The sequence below is a fragment of the Heptranchias perlo genome, chromosome 2 (assembly GCF_035084215.1).
Source record: "Heptranchias perlo isolate sHepPer1 chromosome 2, sHepPer1.hap1, whole genome shotgun sequence".
In the NCBI taxonomy this organism is placed as follows: Eukaryota; Metazoa; Chordata; class Chondrichthyes; order Hexanchiformes; family Hexanchidae; genus Heptranchias; species Heptranchias perlo.
In genome coordinates, this window is record NC_090326.1 from 81,754,503 (window position 1) to 81,773,576 (window position 19,074).

At 45.9% G+C, this 19,074-nt stretch overlaps 1 protein-coding gene across 2 annotated transcripts; it reads left to right on the forward strand.

The window, feature by feature from the left end:
- The first annotated feature begins 1,938 nt into the window (after positions 1-1,938).
- polr1f (RNA polymerase I subunit F) lies at positions 1,939-17,099 on the forward strand. 2 transcript variants are annotated; one of them, XM_067998302.1, is made up of 5 exons: positions 1,939-2,260; positions 7,970-8,047; positions 8,428-8,569; positions 12,608-12,810; positions 14,904-17,099. In XM_067998302.1, the coding sequence occupies exons 1-5, from the start codon at positions 2,007-2,009 to the stop codon at positions 15,325-15,327; spliced, it is 1,101 nt and encodes a 366-aa protein (XP_067854403.1). In that variant the 5' UTR covers positions 1,939-2,006; the 3' UTR covers positions 15,328-17,099. The 2 variants fall into 2 exon arrangements, with proteins under 2 accessions (XP_067854403.1, XP_067854412.1); XM_067998311.1 differs by lacking the exon at positions 7,970-8,047 and having other exon boundaries at positions 1,940-2,260.
- Positions 17,100-19,074: the final 1,975 nt, after the last annotated feature.

Below are 19,074 nucleotides of genomic sequence, written 5' to 3' on the forward strand. Positions count from 1 at the left end.
GCAGGGGGCGGGGGCTCACTCCCGCACTCCACCGGCAGGGGGCGGGGGCTCACTCCCGCACTCCACCGGCAGGGGGCGGGGGCTCACTCCCGCACTCCACCGGCAGGGGGCGGGGGCTCACTCCCGCACACGACCGGCAGGGGGCCGGGGCTAACTCCCGCACTCCACCGGCAGGGGGCGGGGTCTCACTCCCGCACACGACCGGCAGGCGGCGGGGGCTCACTCCCGCACACGACCGACAGGGGGCGGGGGCTCACTCCCGCCCTCCACCGGCAGGGGGCGGGGGCTCACTCCCGCACTCGACCGGCAGGGGGCGGGGGCTCACTCCCGCACACGACCGGCAGGGGGCGGCGGCTCACGCCCGCACTCGACCGGCAGGGGGCGGGGGCTCACTCCCGCACTCGACCGGCAGGGGGCGGGGGCTCACTCCCGCACTCGACCGGCAGGGGGCGGGGGCTCACTCCCGCACTCGACCGGCAGGGGGCGGGGGCTCACTCCCGCACTCGACCGGCAGGGGGCGGGGGCTCACTCCCGCACTCGACCGGCAGGGGGCGGGGGCTCACTCCCGCACTCGACCGGCAGGGGGCGGGGGCTCACTCCCCCACTCGACCGGCAGGGGGCGGGGGCTCACTCCCGCACTCGACCGGCAGGGGGCGGGGGCTCACTCCCGCACTCGACCGGCAGGGGGCGGGGGCTCACTCCCGCACTCGACCGGCAGGGGGCGGGGGCTCACTCCCCCACTCGACCGGCAGGGGGCGGGGGCTCACTCCCCCACTCGACCGGCAGGGGGCGGGGGCTCACTCCCGCACTCGACCGGCAGGGGGCGGGGGCTCACTCCCGCACTCGACCGGCAGGGGGCGGGGGCTCACTCCCGCACTCGACCGGCAGGGGGCGGGGGCTCACTCCCGCACTCGACCGGCAGGGGGCGGGGGCTCACTCACGCACTCGACCGGCAGGGGGCGGGGGCTCACTCACGCACTCGACCGGCAGGGGGCGGGGGCTCACTCCCGCACTCGACCGGCAGGGGGCGGGGGCTCACTCCCGCACTCGACCGGCAGGGGGCGGGGGCTCACTCCCGCACTCGACCGGCAGGGGGCGGGGGCTCACTCCCGCACACGACCGGCAGGGGGCGGGGGCTCACTCCCGCACTCGACCGGCAGGGGGCGGGGGCTCACTCCCGCACTCGACCGGCAGGGGGCGGGGGCTCACTCCCGCACTCGACCGGCAGGGGGCGGGGGCTCACTCCCCCACTCGACCGGCAGGGGGCGGGGGCTCACTCCCGCACTCGACCGGCAGGGGGCGGGGGCTCACTCCCGCACTCGACCGGCAGGGGGCGGGGGCTCACTCCCGCACTCGACCGGCAGGGGGCGGGGGCTCACTCCCGCACTCGACCGGCAGGGGGCGGGGGCTCACTCCCGCACTCGACCGGCAGGGGGCGGGGGCTCACTCCCGCACTCGACCGGCAGGGGGCGGGGGCTCACTCCCGCACTCGACCGGCAGGGGGCGGGGGCTCACTCCCGCACTCGACCGGCAGGGGGCGGGGGCTCACTCCCGCACTCGACCGGCAGGGGGCGGGGGCTCACTCCCGCACTCGACCGGCAGGGGGCGGGGGCTCACTCCCGCACTCGACCGGCAGGGGGCGGGGGCTCACTCCCGCACTCGACCGGCAGGGGGCGGGGGCTCACTCCCGCACTCGACCGGCAGGGGGCGGGGGCTCACTCCCGCACTCGACCGGCAGGGGGCGGGGGCTCACTCCCGCACTCGACCGGCAGGGGGCGGGGGCTCACTCCCGCACTCGACCGGCAGGGGGCGGGGGCTCACTCCCGCACTCGACCGGCAGGGGGCGGGGGCTCACTCCCGCACTCGACCGGCAGGGGGCGGGGGCTCACTCCCGCACTCGACCGGCAGGGGGCGGGGGCTCACTCCCGCACTCCACCGGCAGGGGGCGGCGGCAGGTTTGCGACAACACGTTTCTGCCCGTGCTGCTTTACGGGAGGCCCTGCAACATGGCGAACCCGGTCCCAGAGTCCGAGTCCGAGTCCGCCGCTCTGACCCGCCGACCCTCGCTGCCGGCCGCTGCTCCGGGGCTCGGCCGTCAGCTCTCCTTTCTCGATGCCTGTTCCCTCATCAAGAGCCCGTACTCGTGCTTGGTGGTGGACACCTACAAGAGGCACATCGCCCTCTCCCCCATGTACCTGAGCCGCAAGAGGACGGGCATCGAGAGGCAGCTGAAAACAGAGCTCCTGAGGTTCTCCGAGAGGTGAGAGCGGGGGGGAGGGGAGGGGGGGGGGGGGGGGAGGGGAGGGAGGGGAGGGGGGGGGGAGAGGGGGGGGGGGGAGGGGAGGGGGGGGGAGAGAGAGAGAGGGGAGGGGAGGGGGAGAGGGGGGGGAGAGAGAGAGGGGAGGGGGGGGGAGAGAGAGGGAGAGAGAGAGAGAGGGGGGAGAGAGAGAGAGAGGGGGGGGGGGAGAGGGGAGGGGGTGGAGAGAGAACGGGGGGGAGGGAGTGAGGGGGAGGGAGGAGGGGGGGGGGGTCTCCCGCGCTGTTCTTTGAGACGTAAAGTGTGTCACACTTTTAAAAAAAACTCAATCCAACTTAATTGCTGACTTTAAATTTAATTTACATCTAGTCTTCGATAAGTCGCAAATTGCTCCAGTTAAGCATCGGGAACCACCAAAACCATCGTCTTCGGCCCCCACTATAAACTCATGCCCGACCACGCTCGGTTTGAACCAGACTTTTTTTTTATTCGTTCATGGGATGTGGGAGTCGCTGGCGAGGCCAGCATTTATTGCCCATCCCTAATTGCCCTTGAGAAGGTGGTGGTGAGCCGCCTTCTTGAACCGCTGCAGTCCGTGTGGTGAAGGTTCTCTCACAGTGCTGTTAGGAACGGAGTTCCAGGATTTTGACCCAGCGACAATGAAGGAACGGCGATATATTTCCAAGTCAGGATGGTGTGTGACTTGGAGGGGAAGGTGCAGATTGTGTTGTTCCCATGTACCTGATGCCCATGTCCTTCCAGGTGGTAGAGGTCGTGGGTTTGGGAGGTGCTGTCGAAGTAGCCTTGGCGAGTTGCTGCAGTGCATCCTGTAGATGGTACACACTGCAGCCTCTGTGCGCCGGTAGTGAAGGGAGTGAATGTTTAGGGTGGTGGATGGGGTGCCAATCAAGCGGGCTGTTTTATCTTGGATGGTGTCGAGCTTCTTGAGTGTCATTGGAGCTGCACTCATCCAGGCAAGTGGAGAGTATTCCATCACAATCCTGACTTGTGCCTTGTAGATGGTGGAAAGGCTTTGGGGAGTCAGGAGGTGAGTCACTCGCTGCAGAATACCCAGCCTCTGGCCTGCTCTCGTAGCCACAGTATTTATATGGCTGGTCCAGTTAATTTTCTGGTCAATGGTGACCCCCAGGATGTTGATTGTGGGGGATTCGGCGATGGTAATGTCGTTGAATGTCAAGGGGAGGTGGTTAGACTCTCTCTTGTTGGAGATGGTCATTGCCTGACACTTGTCTGGTGTGAATGTTACTTGCCACTTATCAGCCCAAGTCTGGATGTCGTCCAGGTCTTGCTGCATGCGGGCTCGGACTGCTTCGTTATTTGAAGGGTTGCAAATGGAACTGAACACTGTGCAATCATCAGCGAACATCCCCATTTCTGACCTTATGATGGAGGGACGGTCATTGATGAAGCAGCTGAAGATGGTTGGGCCTAGGACACTGCCCTGAGGAACTCCTGCAGCAAAGTTTGCAACCTTGGTGACCTATTCAACCCTGAACAGAACTTTCGACCCCATATCTTCTCCATCACAAAGACCTCTGTCACATGTGCTTCCACTCCTACCTCAGCCCATCTTCTGCTGAAACTCTCATCCATGCCTTCCTCACCTCCATGCTCTACTGGTCAGCTTCCCCATCCTCCATAAGCATTACCCCATCCAGAACTCTGCTGCCTGTATCCTATCCTGCATCAAGTCTGCTCACCCGTTGCTCCTGTCCTTGCTGATCCACTTTGGCTCCTGGTCCTCTGATGTAAAATTAGCATTCTTGTGTTTAAATCCCTTCATGGCCTAACTCCTCCCTACTTTTGGAAGTTCCTGCAACCCCTCTGCTGAATTCTATGTTCCTACGACTTTGGTCTCTTGTGTTTAACCCCACCCTCTGCCCAACTATTGGTGGTGCCTTCAGCAATCTGGGCCTTGTGCTCAGTAATTCCTTCCTTAAACCCCACTGGTGCTCCACCTCCTCCTTTCAGAGCATGGAAGCAATTTTAATTTTTGGCAGTGGGGTGAAATCGGCAAATACAAATCGGCCACTCATTATACATTCCACACAATTTTCAAAATGTTAACTCCTGTTTACGCCATCGCCAAAAGTTAAAATGATCCCCCTGTATGGGGCAAACAAACTCCCACCCACAGATAGCTTGAAGACTCTTAAATATGGTGATGTGCTTTTCTGCATATCTCACCAAAACAAAATCCGGTTACGTTGTGGTACCTTTAGTACTGATTACTCCATTTTCTTCAATCACCTTTCCTCTATTGTCACCTTGGGGAAGTACTCTTGCACACTTCTAATTCTGTCTTGTCCCATTGTAATCACTAGTCTCTCACAGTTTCTTCTCCCATGGTCGTCTTCTCCATGTCTCAGGCGCCACCCTTGGTGCCCACTTATCATCTACATGTTGCCCCTCAGTGATATCATCAGCTTGCATGTGTGCAGCTGACATCTAGCTCTACCTCTGCCACCACCAGGAATGTTGCTCAACTATCAGACTGCTTTTCTGATCCTGATGAGTCATGGTTTCCTGCAGCTCAACATTGACAGTATTGGAACCGTTTTGTTTTGTTCTCGGCAGCACCTTTATGGTCTGACTCAATCACCCTCCCTAGCTGCCCGCCTAGGGTGAACAGAGTGGTTTGCAATTTTAGCATTCTGTTCGATCCTGAGCTGACCTTTAAACCCAGTATTAAGACCATCACCAAAATTGCCACCTTCCATCTGCAAAATGTTGCCTGCTCACTGCTCCACTGCTGCCGAAACCTTTATCCATGATTCCACTACCTCAATTGATTTCTCAAAATCTCTCTTGTTGGACTTGCCACCTGTATCCTTGATAAACTTCAACTCTTTGGCCAGAGCCCTCATCCACAAAATCTCCTACACAACCATTACCCCTGCCCATGCCAAGCTCCATTGGCTTCTTGTGTCCCAGTGAGGAAGTCATTCAGTTGTACAGAGCCTTGGTCAAACGCCATCTGGAGTACTGGCTTCAGTTTTGGGCACCACACCTCAGGAAAAATATATTGGCTTTAGAGCCGGTACATTGTAGAGTCACCAGAACGATACCGGGGCTTAAAGGGTTAAGAACAGGTTGCATAAAATTGGCTTGTATTCCCTTGAGTTTAGATGGTTGAGGGCTGAATTAATTGAGATCTTTGAAATGATAAAGGGATTCGATAGGGTAGATACAAAAACTATTTCCTCCGCTGGCGGAATCCAGAACAAGAGGGCATGAGATAGATAGATAGATAGCTTTTTGGCAACCAAAGGTATTAAGGGATATGGGCCAAAGGCAGGTATATGGAGTTAGATCACAGATCAGCCATGATCTGATCAAATGGCGGAGCAGGCACGATGTTCCTATAATAAAAGGATTTTATTATAGGAACATGTTCCTATGTTCCTATAATAAAATTAGAGCTAGGCCATTTAGGAGTGAAATCAGAGAGTGCTTTTTCATGCAAATAATAGTGGAAATCTGTCCCTTCCTGCAATTTTTCACCATACCTGCTGTGTGCAGCAAACACCCAAACATCCTGAACCTGTCCTTAGCCTCTGGATAGGATATCTGCTAGTGAAGTATCAACTTAATGAAGGAATAATGAGATTGCTCTTTTTAATTGATAGGTTTAAATAATAAATACATTGCACAATCTCTGTTCCTATGCTTTGTAATTGTTATCTGTACCCTGTGACTAGATCGATCCTTTGAGGTCAGTTTTAAAATAAATGTGTATAGTTCTATACTTTTGTTTCAACTCTGATTCTATAACTCCAGCTTCTCCGGTCTATCCATGTAACTGAAGTCCCTCATCCCTGGAACCATTCTAGTAAATCTTTTCTGCACCCCCTCTAAGGCCTTCGCATCCTTCCTAAAGTGCGGTGAACGGAATTGGACACCATACTCCAGCTGCGGCTGAAACAGTGTTTTATAAAGGTTGAACATAATTTCCTTGCTTTTGCACTCTATGTCTCTATTTATAAAGCCCAGGATCCCGTATGCGTTTTTAATCGCTTTCTCAACCTGTTCTGCCACCTTCAAAGATTTGTGCACATATACCCCCAGGTCTCTCTGTTCCTGCACCCCTTCAGAAATGTACCATTTGGTTTATATTGCCTCTCATCGTTCTTCCTGCCAAAATGTATCACTTCGGACTTCTCTGCGTTAAATTTCGTCTGCCCATTCCACCAGCCTGTCTATGTCCTTCTGAAGTCTATTACTACCCTCCTCACTGTTTACCACACTTTCAAGTTTTGTGTGCCATCTGCAAATTTTGAAATTGTGCCCTGTACACCCAAGTCCAAGTCATTAATATATATCAAAACATACATCTAGTGTATGGATTATTTCTATATAACAGTCGTGAGATTATTCAGATAATATAACCTGATCGAGTGAAAGCTGAGTAACTTATATTAATCTGTGATTAGATTATTGATTTATTGTGTCAGCTTTGGCATCTGAGTCGCAAGGTTGTGGGTTCAAGCCCCACTCCAGAGACTTGCTCCTATTTTCTATGATTATGTGCTCAAGAGTAGGCCATTCGGCCCTTCGGGCTTGCTCCACCGTTCAAAATGATCATGGCTGATCGTCTAACTTAGAACCTAATTTATGCTGATACTTCAATGGAGTACTGAGGGAGGCGCGGTCCTTCGGATGAGACATTAAAAGGAGACCCTGTCTGCCTTCTCTGGTGGATGTAAAAGTTCCTATGGCACTTATCGAAGAAGAGCAGTGTCCTGGCAACATTTAAAACCGATTATCTGGTCATTTATCTCATTGCTGTTAGTGGACAAATTGGCTGATGCATTGTCTACATTACAACAGTAACTCCAATTCAAAAGTACTTCATTAACTGTGAAGCGTTCTGGGGCATCTTGAGATCGTTGAAGGGACTATATAAATACAAGCTCTTTCTTTTTTCATAACATTTTGGAAATCAACTGTTGATTTTCCACTTGGGAAAAATTTGAAACGATTCATGTTTTGATTTCTTTTGGTGTAGACATCACGTGGATATCTGCAGCTGGGAAAAAACCCAAAGTGCAATAAAATTGCCCTTACGATCTGTGCTGCATATGTTATAATTAGATATGTGAAGTTAATTAAAAGGCAGTAACTTTATCTTGGGTTCAGATAATTATTCAAGATCACAAGAGTTTCAATTTTGTGGTCTCTGATCTCATCTGGACCCCTTAATGAAATTATTGCATGTAAGTTAGCCTATGAGTATTATTCTCTGTATAATTCACGTTAACTTTTAATTAGATGTGGTTTTGTGAATAAAGATACCATCCGGTTTAGTATTAAACTGTATCAAACAGAAGATCCAGGTGTGATTCCCAGTCTGTAGTGAGTTAACTGCTCTCAGCAGGAAGCAGTAGGGTTACTACAGTTGGCCCAGCACTTCTAATCGAGAGAGGAAAAAAAAGACACTGCTGGAAAAGGCCAGTATGTAAGTGACAGGTCAGCCTGTTATGATGCCTTTCACAGTAGAATATCCTGCAGCCCCTCTCTGTCTCAGCTCATGTGATGAATGGCCACTTAGGTGAGGTAGCACAAGACTGCTGATGCCTATGAATCAGTACTCCACTCTTGGAAGAGATGGGGAGAATTTTTGTTTTGTTTATATTTTTAAAAAAACCTTTTAATTGGACACAACACCCTGACCTGTGGTTACTTCCACAGATCCCATCAGTGCTGCTCCTGTGTCCCAGAAGATGTGCTTGATGACCCAGCCAAAACTGGTGAAACTCATTCTCTTGGGTAAGCTGAAGGCAAAAATCACTTTGAGACTGGGAATCGTGTCGTCTGTGGAGTCTTATGTAGCTACCCTGGCACACTTACAATTTCAGTCACGGCTGAACATTTTGTAATAGTTGGAAGTAGATAGTTTATACTTTAAAATCCATTGTGTGCTGCACCTTCACTCAGCTTTTTATAATTTTATAGTAGTACTCAGGAAAAATAATTCCAGCAATTTCCATTTCAATAAGACCTTTGTTTTGTTCAGATAGGAGTTCAAATGCTTTTTTTATAAATCAACTCATAAGTATTCATTGCAATTATACAATTATTATGCATTAAGTTTGTACCTAGCAAATTCCATTGCAAAGATTGTGTAACCTCTTTAACGTATTTGTTAGTCTGCAGGGTGTCCCAATTGCTTACGATAAAGTCAAATTAGTTGGTGAATTAGCCGACATCTATGATGACCAAGGATATATACATCTCAACATTGAAGCAGACTTTGTTATCTTCAGGCCTAAAACTGGACAGAAGCTGGTGGTAAGTTTTAGTTTAATTGGAGAGGAAAAAAAGCTTGACAAGGGAACATATTGCAGGCCATGAGAATGCAGAAAGACTTGGACAACATGGATACAAGGAATTTTTTTTTAAAAAATCATCTGATTTAGAACCAAAGGATACTTGAGAACAAGATTGAAATTGTAGGCCTCGAGCAAGGCCAGATATTGGCAGGAAAGTAGGTGTTTAGAATAGACTGCCATCAAAATTAGTTACTACTATAAAGTTGTTAGACAAGCACTTGGTTGTGAGAAGGATCGAAGATTTTTGGGAGTCCTGTGCTGAGTATTGGCATATAATATATGGAATGAGACCTGTTGGGGTTAGATAATGTTAGAATGAAATCCCAGACTTTTCTGCTTAACTGCTTGCGGGCTTATGGTGGAATCACCATTTTGAAATCCTATCTCCAAAATTATTCGTCTCCATCAGGAGATTAAGTAAATTGAGGAGAATGCATAACCGTGCTGCTGGTTCATTGAAAAAAATGACTCAATTTGACAAATGGGCTTTTCTCTTCTTGAATAGATATGTATTGTAAAATCTTGTGCTGACCCACCAAGCTGCAATTAATAATAGTGCACTGAGGTTCTGGAACACAAAGTGGTGAGATAGAAGGTTCCCTACTGCATTTTGACTTGTATTCAGTCCAGCAGCTCCTAGTCATCTAAACGGAAGCAAAGTTCGAGAGAAATGCTGTGTTAATTTCACATAACTCCCAGTGGCTAGTTTAAGAGCAGAGGCAAAAATGTGGGAACATGTCTGCTGCCTTCCCTTCTGGTTGGAGAATGTTACCTGGCAAAGGGTTTTAAGGTGGCAAGCAGTCACTGTCAAAATTAGAATGGAGTAAAATAGAATTAGTGTTTGTTTAAAAAAGGTAGGCTTTCGTCAAGTGAATCATTTTTATAGTTTACTGGTTTTTCAGCATATGGACTTAATGTGAAAATGGCACAGCTTCTGAGGGAATGCAGATTTCATAGCATTGGAATAATCAAGTCTGGAGGTGACAAAAACAAGGATGAGGGCTTCAACTGCAGAAGGAACTGAGGCAGGAGTGTAGGCCAGCGATGTTACGGAGGTGGAAGTAGACGGTATTTGTTTTGGAGAGTGTATGGGGTCAGAAGCTTAGCTCGGGGTTGAAAAAGATGCCAAGATTGCGAACAGTCTTGTTCAGCCTGTGACAGTTGCTGGGGAGAGGGGTGGAATCAATGGTGAGGGTACGGAGCTGTGTTGGGGGCCGAAGATGATTTCTTTCGTCTTCCCAATTTTTAACTGGAGGAAATTGCGGCACATCTAAGACTGGATTTTGGACAAGCAGTCTGATAACAAAGGCCATGGACAGATTGAGAGAGATGGTGGAGAGGTAGAGCTGGGTGTTGTCAACCTACATGTGGAAGCTGACCCTGTGTCTGCAAATGATATTGCCATGGGGCAGCATGTAGATGAGGAAGAGAAGGGAACCAAGGACAGATCCTTGAGGGATTCTGAAGTTAATGGTGCGTTGACGGGAATAGTAGCCACTACTGGAAATGTTTTGCTAACGATCGGACAGATAAAAGTGAAACCAAGTGAGGGCATTCCACTGAGCTGAAAAATGGAGGAGAGGTTTTTGAGAAGGATGGTGTGGTCAACAGTGTCAAAGTCTGCAGAGCGGTCAAGAAAGACGAGGAGGGATAGTGCACCATGGTCGCAGTCAGAGGACGTCATATTTGACTTTGGTTAGGGTCATTTCAGTCCTGTGGTAGGGACGGAAATCTAATTGTAGAGATTCAAAAATGGAGTTGCAGGAAAGATGGATATGGATTTGGGAGCCACCAAAGCGGATAGCATTGGTTGTCCATTTAATAATTAAAAGTGCAGCTCAGCCAGTTGGTGTTTCCGCAGGTTTGAACTGCAATAAAACTAACGTCATTAGGAAAATTTGTCAACACTGCTGGATGAGGTGTCCTTTTGGTGGAGGGAAATTGATACAGGACTGTTCTGGTAATCTTAAGTGCTTGAGAAAACTTAGCCAGATTATTCTGACTCCTGGCTGAAAGGAAGTATGGTGATGTGTTACCTCAATGAAGAAAGTCTGTGCGTACAACAGAACAAATATATTTGTCTTAATTGTAACCTTTAGTAGGCACAATTGGTGATATTTTGTCCAGTTTGTAAAATGAATCTGCTTGCCTTTGAGGTCTAAAAAAATTAAAACAAATAATCAAAACAAAATTATTTGCTCTGCAGCAGATCCAGCCTTTTATTTTTTTCAGGTAACTACCAGCATCCTTCAGTAAGGAGGGCAGAATAATCTGGGCCATAGAATCATAGAAGTTTACAACATGGAAACAGGCCCTTCGGCCCAACATGTCCATGTTGCCCAGTTTATACCACTAAGCTAGTCCCAGTTGCCTGCACTTGGCCCATATCCCTCTATACCCATCTTACCCATGTAACTGTCCAAATGCTTTTTAAAAGACAAAATTGTACCCGACTTTACTACTGCCTCTGGCAGCTCGTTCCAGACACTCACCACCCTTTGAGTGAAAAAATTGCCCCTCTGGACCCTTTTGTATCTCTCCCCTCTCACCTTAAATCTATGCCCCCTCGTTATAGACTCCCCTACCTTTTTGGGAAAAGATTTTGACCAACTACCTTATCTATGCCCCTCATTATTTTATAGACTTCTATAAGATCACCCCTCAACCTCCTACTCTCCATGGAAAAAAGTCTCAGTCTATCCAACCTCTCCCTATAAGTCAAACCATCAAGTCCCGGTAGCATCCTAGTAAATCTTTTCTGCACTCTTTCTAGTTTAATAATATCCTTTCTATAATAGGCTGACCAGAACTGTACACAGTATTCCAAGTGTGGCCTTACTAATGTCTTGTACAACTTCAACAAGACATCCCAACTCCTGTATTTAATGTTCTGACCAATGAAACCAAGCATGCTGAATGCCTTCTTCACCCTATCCACCTGTGACTCCACTTTCAAGGAGCTATGAACCTGTACTTGCTATGAACCTGTACTCCTAGATCTTTGTTCTATAACTCTCCCCAACGCCCTACCATTAAAGGAGTAGGTCCTGGCCCGATTCGATCTACCAAAATGCATCACCTCACATTTATCTAAATTAAACTCCATCTGCCATTCACTGGCCCAATTTATCAAGATCCCGTTGCAATCCTAGATAACCTTCTTCACTGTCCACAATGCCACCAATCTTGGTGTCATCTGCAAACTTACTAACCATGCCTCCTAAATTCTCATCCAGATCATTAATATAAATAACAAATAACAGCGGACCCAGCACCGATCCCTGAGGCACACCGCTGGTCACAGGCCTCCAATTTGAAAAACAACCCTCTACAACCACCCTCTGTTTTCTGTCGTCAATCCAATTTTGTATCCAATTGGCTACCTCACCTTGGATCCCATGAGATCTAACCTTATGTAACAACCTACCATGCGGTACCTTGTCAAAGGCTTTGCAAAAGTCCATGTAGACCACGTCTACTGCACAGCCCTCATCTATCTTCTTGGTTACCCCTTCAAAAAACTCAATCAAATTCGTGAGACATGATTTTCCTCTCACAAAACCATGCTGACTGTTCCTAATCAGTCCCTGCCCCTCCAAATGCCTGTAGATCCTGTCTCTCAGAATACCCTCTAACAACTTACCCACTACAGATGTCAGGCTCACCGGTCTGTAGTTCCCAGGCTTTTTCCTGCCGCCCTTCTTAAACAAAGGCACAACATTTGCTACCCTCCAATCTTCAGGCACCTCACCTGTAGCTGTAGGCTTTTATAAACACTGTCAAACTGTTAAGAATGCAATGAATGCCCATGCCTTTTAAAATGGCACATAAAATTAGAAGCTTTTTTTGTTCATCCTTAGAATATGGGGTTTGCAGTGTAAGTTAACTTTTTTTTATAATTTTCAAATAAAATAACTGCACTTGTTGTCATTTGTATAATGATATTAATGTGCATGATGACAGTAGGTTAGTCGCTTCATGTACTGAAATTTTTCAGGGTGTTGTGAACAAAGTTGCTCCAAGTCATCTTGGCTGTCTGGTACACGGGTGTTTTAATGCTTCGATACCCAAGCCACATCATGCAAATGGAATTTGGCCAGGCTTTGCAGTGTCGGTGGGAGATAGCCTGAAGTTTGAAGTTGTTCAGTTGGATGCTGATGTCGCTGGTGTACTGTGCATTCGAGGACGGTTGGATAAAAGGTAACTACACTAAGTTATTTAGTGATGAAATATCATATGAGAATTGAATGGGAGGATGCTAATGCTGCAGTGATAGATTTGAGTTTTCAATACAGATCAGACTTGGCTCATAGGACCTCGTAATTTGTGTAAATCATTTGGCTGAGATTCCTTTTGAGTGGAAACTAGGAGAATGCCTGCTTTTCGCCATAATTAATGACCTAACAAAATTGCTTTCTCAGAAATGGCACTTTTCAAAGCCGCAGCTTTCCGCGATTTCATTAGGTCATTAAGTACAGAGAACAGGCATTCTCATCATTTTTTTGTTGTGGAACTTCACCCTTCCCATACAACTGTAATAGCTTTATTATTAAACAATTATGGTGATTATAATTTCATCTACCCTACAGTCCATAGCTTTATAAGAAGCAGGTGTGAATGCAAAATCAAAAATTTGATAAATGTATAAAAATCTGTCATTAAAATTAATTTGCGCCTTGTGTGGTAAATTGAACTCCCAAAAGACACATGTATGTCTGTCAGCTCTATCTGGATTTGTTTTCAATGGTGTAATAGCTTCATTAGACAGTGCATGCAAGATTCTAAGGTGCCTGGATTCAAAAACTATTGCCACTTGCTAACTTGGGTACTATAGGGATGTGTAAATTAAATACCTCTAACATTTATAGGGTAGCTTCATCTACACCACAAGCCATTTTGGCATGTCAACAATGGAAGGGTTTGGACAGGTTGTTGTCTTGATCAATCTTGGCTTGCCAATGTGAACAAAATAATTGTGGGTGGGGGATGGGGAGGCGGCAGCTGAGAGGAGACGGAGCAAGAGGAGAGGACTTTTGCCATTGTGAATAATTGACCATTCATTGAAAATTCTATACAAACTTTTAGTGACCAGTTTATGACTTTTCCAGATTTTTTTTACAGCATCCAGCTCAGTTGCTAGAATCCAGGTTCAACATGAAATGCCAATTCTCCTTAGTATGAGACCAAGTGATATGCTGTTTATGATGAAATGATTGATCAGTCCATTATAGAAGATGATATAGAATAATACCCTTGCACAGTAATTTTGATATTGTACTGAACAAGCTTTTTTGCTTCATACACACGTTAATTATTTAACTAAGGTTGGAAATCTATTGTCGAAAATGAGGGCCATGTCTTTTATGAAATCATCTGATCACAACTGTATTGAAATAGAATATTGTGTAATAATGTTTTATTCTGGTACAGCCCTAAGTTGATAATTTCTTACCCAATAAAAACTATACAAGAAGAGTAGATATAAATTGCAATTGTTAATGACTCTGAGGTATACTGATGACCAGGGATACAGTAGTGTAGTGGTAATGCTACTGGACTAATAACAGTCAAGTTCAAATCCCACCATGGCAGTTTGAGAATTTTAATTCAGTTGGGGGAAAAAAAATCTGGAGATTAAAAGAAAGAGCTGGTATCAGTAAAAGTGACCATGAAGTGCCCAACTGGTTTACTAATGTCCCACACCAGCGTCATTGGCTCTTAACTGCCCTCTGAAGTTATACCAAATGCTACTCAATGGTTCGAAAAGGCTCACCATCACCATCTCAGTGTGTGTACGGGTGGGCATTAAATGCCGGCCGTGCCAGTGACGCCCATATCCCGAGAATGAATTTTTTTTTAAAGCAAGTTCACTTTTCTGATTGCCAGCGGACAAAGTTGCACTCTGAAGGATTTGATTGTGGTCAATGCACGTTATAAGCCAGGCAGAAAAGATTCTTAGCAGAATGCTAACAAGTTCATAACTCAAGATTCACAGTAAACTCAAACTTTTATGCTACAGGATTTGTTATTGGCTCATTTGTTTACCAGTTTAACCATATGGAAATTATTATTGTTGATGGGAAGCATTCAGGCCTGCTATTTAATTACAGAATATTGAACATCTGCTACAATGGGTCCCATGCTAGCCATGGAACAAAGCCATTGGGAGCACAAAAACTTGGATGAGTTTACTTATTGTCATGTGACTGAGTTATGATCAAAAACCAAAAATGTTGGTCTCTGTATTGATTTATTTGGTGTATACTTAAATGATTTGTTGCTTTAAATTCCAGTGTGCAGGCAGCATATGGTGTAGATTCTGAAGAACCACTAGAAAAGAACAGTGAAGAACAAGATGATGGTAAAGCAAGTAAGAAGAAAAAAAAGAAGAAAAAACAGAGAGATGAAGAATGTGCCACAGAAGGGACAGCTGAAGAGGCTATGAACTGTGAGATTTCAGTTAAGAATCTTCACAAAGGTGGAATGGGAAATGCTGAAATAATTTTAGACGGTAACAAATCCAAGAAGAGAAAGCAGAGGACTAAAGAACCAAATGCAAACACTGAACTCGATGGAAGGGATGCCAATGATTACCATAGTGACAATAAAGCAATTAAGAAAAAGAAAAGAAAATTGTCTGAGGGTGATTCAGAGGCCACTGATTATGCACATGAACTAAAACGCAAAAAAAAGAAAAAAAGTGATTTAACAGTTTAAAAACTGCTTTACCAGAATACTGCAGAGTTTTCCTTAGCACCTCTGTGGAAATGTGAGAAGGAAGACCATTTCATCCTGATATACAGAAAGGTTCTCCGGAATGCTGTTCGTTATTATACTTAGACAATTTTAAACTTTTTTGTTCTGTCTGCAGCTGCAATAGAAAGAATCATCTTACTAGTCATTGAGTTTATAACGGCCTAATATGAAACATTTATACCATACAATTGCCTGCTATTATACTGTTTCAAACATGAGAAACAAAAGTTACTAAGAAATATAGGAACCAAAGGCTGTCGTGAAATTAATTGGAAAATTGTGTATTTCTTTGCAGAAGATTCCTATGCCCTGCATTTTTATTTTGAAAAGTCACTCATTATCATACAGTTCATTTGTACTAGGTTGGACATGCTGTGCTGAAACAAATATTAACTGTTCTATGCCAAAAAAATTGAATATGTTTGCTGCAGTGATGTTTGTGTTACAAATAAAGGGGCATTTGGCTCAGAATGAAATGGAGATGGAGTCAAATGTTAAGTAAATGATTCAGTGATGTGATTTTAATAGTTATTATTGGGTTATGACTGAAGAAACATTCTTAAAAAGCTGTGTGTAACTCCTTGTGCTGCTGTGAATGGTTGTCTCTTGCACTATTTATATATTTTACAAGTATCTTAATACTGCTATAAATTTGTGATCTGTGTAAAGGCATTTAAAAATAGTTATTTTATTATCCAAACTTTACAGCTTGCTCTTTGAAAATTGTCCCCGAGTCTGCTGTTTACTAGCAACTTTATTATCCAATAGTTCCATCCAATCATTCTGAACCCACTGTACATTGCATGTAGCATTTCACCAATACAAATGTTGTTTTTCCTGTCTGTTACTGTTTAAAGTCACCGTATCTGGATGTTGGGAGAAATCAGGTGACTGTGCACAGTGCTTTCCACATTGGCACAGTATTTATCTTCAGATGTTCCAGGCTATTTTGCAATGGAAAAGGGAATCACCACTGCACCCAGTATATCTTATTGTCTACTGGAGACCACTTTTACATGGGTATTCTTTCTCTTCCTACTCTTTTTAAAATGCCTTTAACTGTCAGTTGAGATTTTATTTAGCAAAATGCTCTTTACTGAGTTCCTTACAAAAATAAATTATGTACAGTGAAACCATATCAGAATGAGTTATGTACATTGTGGCCTTTTCCTCATATTTCTACAATGTTTTTAATTTTGAGTAAAGTCTGTATTGAAATGGCAATCGGCTGTTCAATTACAGTGATATGAACCAGATCAAGCAGTTTTTGCTTAGTCAAAAACAAAATCCAGACCCATTTGCAGTGTTGCCTCTCATTGTTTAGTATATTGGAAGTAATGTGCTATAGGAAAAATCACACTGTAGCCAGTACACTTTATATTGTGTTATATGTGCTGTGGTACTCTTAATTCACCTCAAATTGCCTCCCATCACCACCATTGGCAGACCTGTACCCACCCAAATATTATAATGCTCAAAAAGTTTGAAATGTAACAAGTTTAGAAGGACAGAATCAATAATTGGTGTTTTTCACAGTTCATGTAGAGATGGTACAAACATGTCACATGCCAACCATCACAGATTGCTAGAATCCCAGTGCAATTACTGCTGTACTCAAGATATTAATAGGCAGATGGTTTAATTGTAACTTCTGTGTCTCATGCTGTAAGAAACAAGTGACTACAAAAGAAAATTGTGATTATGCACCTCAAATAAAGCTTTATTTTGTTGAACCATAGTGTATGTACCTAAGTTAGATCATCAATGATTTTCTTTTCATTTATGAGAAACAGTATGACCTGTAAAAGTATGTGCATTGCTAAAACTTGCATAATTTCCACTACTAGACTATACGTACACAACTTTTCTGTATATTAAATAAGTACTAGTGTATTGAGCAGAGCTGGATGCAACGATACCTGTGTGACACTTGTGACTTTAACAAGGTCTCAAGTTATGTTTTTAGTTCTGCTGAGATTTTGCAGCAGACTGACACATTAATTTATTGCTTAGTATTTAAAATGGCTGCTCTGGTTCAGTTGAATGTTGCTTCTTAATGCAGATGCTGCATTTGTTGTCTGGTAGCTGTTGGCAGAAGATGTAATTTGTAGTCATGTGATGGAAATTCTGCCTCTGAGCCCAAGGCAACTCTTGGGCTCAGGAAGTGTTAAGTTTTATTTCAAACTAGCAGAAGAGAGTCTAGTTATCCTAGGGATTGTTCCAAAAAGCCGGCAAGTTTTTTTTCACTTAATTTTTTTTACTCGCTTGTTCGTTCTGTTTGGCCTGGAGGGTTGGAATGGTTGTAGCAATGTTGACTCATTGGTGGATAAATTCTTACCAGACCACGCAAAGTTGTTACTATTAGCAACTTGCTATGTGTGCAGATTAAGAGGAGCTGGAATTTAAATTTCATGGGCATGATTTTAACATTGAAAAACAGGTGGGTTGGGGGCGGGGTGACATTCAAAAATCGCAACTATTTCAGACCCGCCTCCAACCTGTCCACTTCCGGTTTTCAAGGCGGGATGAGGGACGGGCGATCACCCTGCTCCCAGGAGGCAGTTTGGTGATTAAAACCTTTCAAGGAAGTTGCGGGCCTCCATTTTTTGCAGAGTTTCTGATTTCAACCCCTGGGGGCTGGGATTCCTGGGTTTCCTCCTTTGCACCACGTGAGAGAAGGCCCAAAACTAACAGGTAAGTGCCTTTCTGGCGCAGCTTGTGGGCCCAGAGGAACAGGAGTGCTTTCCCCAGGGGGAACAAGCCTACCTGCAGCGATCCTTCCCCCTCCCCCCAACGGATTGCAGACCGCCACGATGACCCCTGATCCCAACACCCAGCGATCATGGATCCCTGATCCCGCTCCTCCCCCCCCCCCCCCCCCCCCCCAATCCAAACAATCAAAGACTCACCTGGACACACCCTCTCCCTGGCTGCTCTTCTGTCTGACTGAGACCAACCTGTCAATCAGGCCGGTCAGTTGGACGGTAAACCGACAAAAAATAAGACGACGTCCTAACGTCAAAGTCGTAAGGACGTCCGGGTAACCCGTACTAACGGGTTTCCCGTCCGTAATTTGACCCCACGTCCCCTTCCCGGGTCATGGTCAAAATCATGCCCCATATGTCTTCCCCTCTTCACTGCTCCATACTGTATACATTTGTGGCTTTGGTCTTTGGATCCATGGGGATCCTTTGGATATGGTGGAGTTTCAACAAAACCCAATGGCTTGATTCAGTGGATCCAAACACCATAGCAGACTGTATGAATCTTCACAGTTGGGAATGTTAGTATGTTGGCATGCTACTACCAATAATTTTATCTTGAGGTTTTTAATAAGTGAATTGATAAAGGAGAATTTAGGTAGGATAGAACAGCAAGATTAATGGGATTGGTTTATGGATGGTTAGGCAGGTAAAAAAAATAAAAGTAAGCAGAGAACATTAAAATCAAAAGCTAAAAATAAAGGAAGACATAAAAAAGCTGTCTTTTGTGTTCTTGTGGGGACCTGATTGGTCCATGCTGAACAAATGACACCACAGATTAATCAACGTTACACGTTCATTGTGGTGCTGGCATACTGACATACAATATTATTGATATGGACGCAAGATTTTTAATAACATACTAGTGAATCTTCTGTGGCATTGCTTGTGGTTAGACGACATGGTGTGGTGATTTTTGTCTCACTACCGCTCAGTTTTTCTGGGT